Raw genomic sequence first — 1,326 nt, 5'->3', positions numbered from 1 at the left:
CTTCACAAAAATGCCAAAGCGAGGGGGGTATGTCCATTGTCTCACCAGGGTATATAAGGTATCTGAGACCAGTCGTGTGCCAGGCTCACTGGCTCACACGAGCTTATTGAGAGGTAAGAGCGAGACAGACGCGTGCCTTAAACTTCAACACAAACGGATCTGCGGGCCTTGCAAGATCTCAAACACCCAGTTTCATCTCCTTGCACTCATACGGTGTGTATTTGCAGCACAAAACTTACTCTATCATGCATTCTCACAGTGTGGGATGCCATCCTATAAGAATTTTTTTCCCCTATGTTCCTAACTTCTGTTTTCATCTATATTCTCCAGGTTGTTAACAATGTGCACTGCAATGGAGACTCTGTACTCCGACATGGACAGCTCAAGCTGTGATTACTCATTCTTGCAAACGGATGATGAGGACTCGCCGTCCCCCGCGTCCTCGTGCGGAAAGCCACCTGCATCTCCAGCCGACAGCCTGCAGGAGGGCACAGTCGAGCTCCAGCAAAAGAAGAGGCGCAGGGGGCGCGGGAGGAACGAAGGCACAGTGCACGTGGTGAAGAAGAACCGCCGGCTGAAGGCAAACGACCGCGAGAGGAACAGAATGCACAACCTCAATGACGCCTTGGACGCGCTGAGAAGCGTGCTGCCTGCCTTTCCCGACGACACGAAGCTAACCAAAATCGAGACGCTGCGCTTCGCTCACAACTACATCTGGGCACTTTCGGAGACAGTCCGGATCGCAGACCAGCGGCAGAGCAAGTCACGAGACGCGCCACTGCTGCTCCAGGGACTAAGCTGTGTGGCAGAGGCACCCAGTCCAAGCAGCGACTCTTGCTCCTGGGCATCCAGTGCATCCTCCTTGTCTTCATCTCCGTCTTATTGCAATTCAGATCCCGACAGCCCAGCAGCGATGGACGATTTTGGATACTTGCAAACAGATTTAGTGTACAGCTACCGCAACTTCGTGCCTAGCATCTATTAATCTGATAGACTCATGCGTTCTCATGTATTTATCAGCATAAGTGTGTAGTGTCATTCCAGAGGATGTTTCGGTTTCTTTTTATTAGAACCAAGAGCACAGAGACAACATTCACTGTTTGCCTTAACAACTGTTACAGTTTACAAATGAGAATGTTTTATTTTTGTATAATTTTTTTTTTTTTTTTTTTTTTATTTTTTTTTTTACGTTTTGTATGGTTGACATTGATAGTATTGGCGTTTTTTTTTTTCCAATGTCTTTGCACTTTTTCTAGCGTGTTGCATTCCTCTGAGCATGACCTTAACCCCAGTTTGGGAAAATGATAATTTAAACGAAGACAGATT

General features: G+C 47.3%; 1 protein-coding gene across 1 annotated transcript; it reads left to right on the top strand.

The window, feature by feature from the left end:
• Positions 1-340: 340 nt before the first annotated feature.
• On the top strand, positions 341-1,087 carry LOC127413080 (neurogenin-1-like). Its single transcript, XM_051649928.1, has one exon. The coding sequence runs from the start codon at positions 341-343 to the stop codon at positions 983-985; it is 645 nt and encodes a 214-aa protein (XP_051505888.1). The 3' UTR covers positions 986-1,087.
• Positions 1,088-1,326: the final 239 nt, after the last annotated feature.

Source organism: Myxocyprinus asiaticus, chromosome 22 (assembly GCF_019703515.2).
Source record: "Myxocyprinus asiaticus isolate MX2 ecotype Aquarium Trade chromosome 22, UBuf_Myxa_2, whole genome shotgun sequence".
NCBI lineage: Eukaryota > Metazoa > Chordata > Actinopteri > Cypriniformes > Catostomidae > Myxocyprinus > Myxocyprinus asiaticus.
This window is presented reverse-complemented; position numbering and strand designations above follow the sequence as displayed.

Bases quoted from the DNA above. Each gene is read 5' to 3' on its own strand.
- LOC127413080 (XM_051649928.1), top strand. From the start codon at position 341: ATGTGCACTGCAATGGAGACTCTGTACTCCGACATGGACAGCTCAAGC.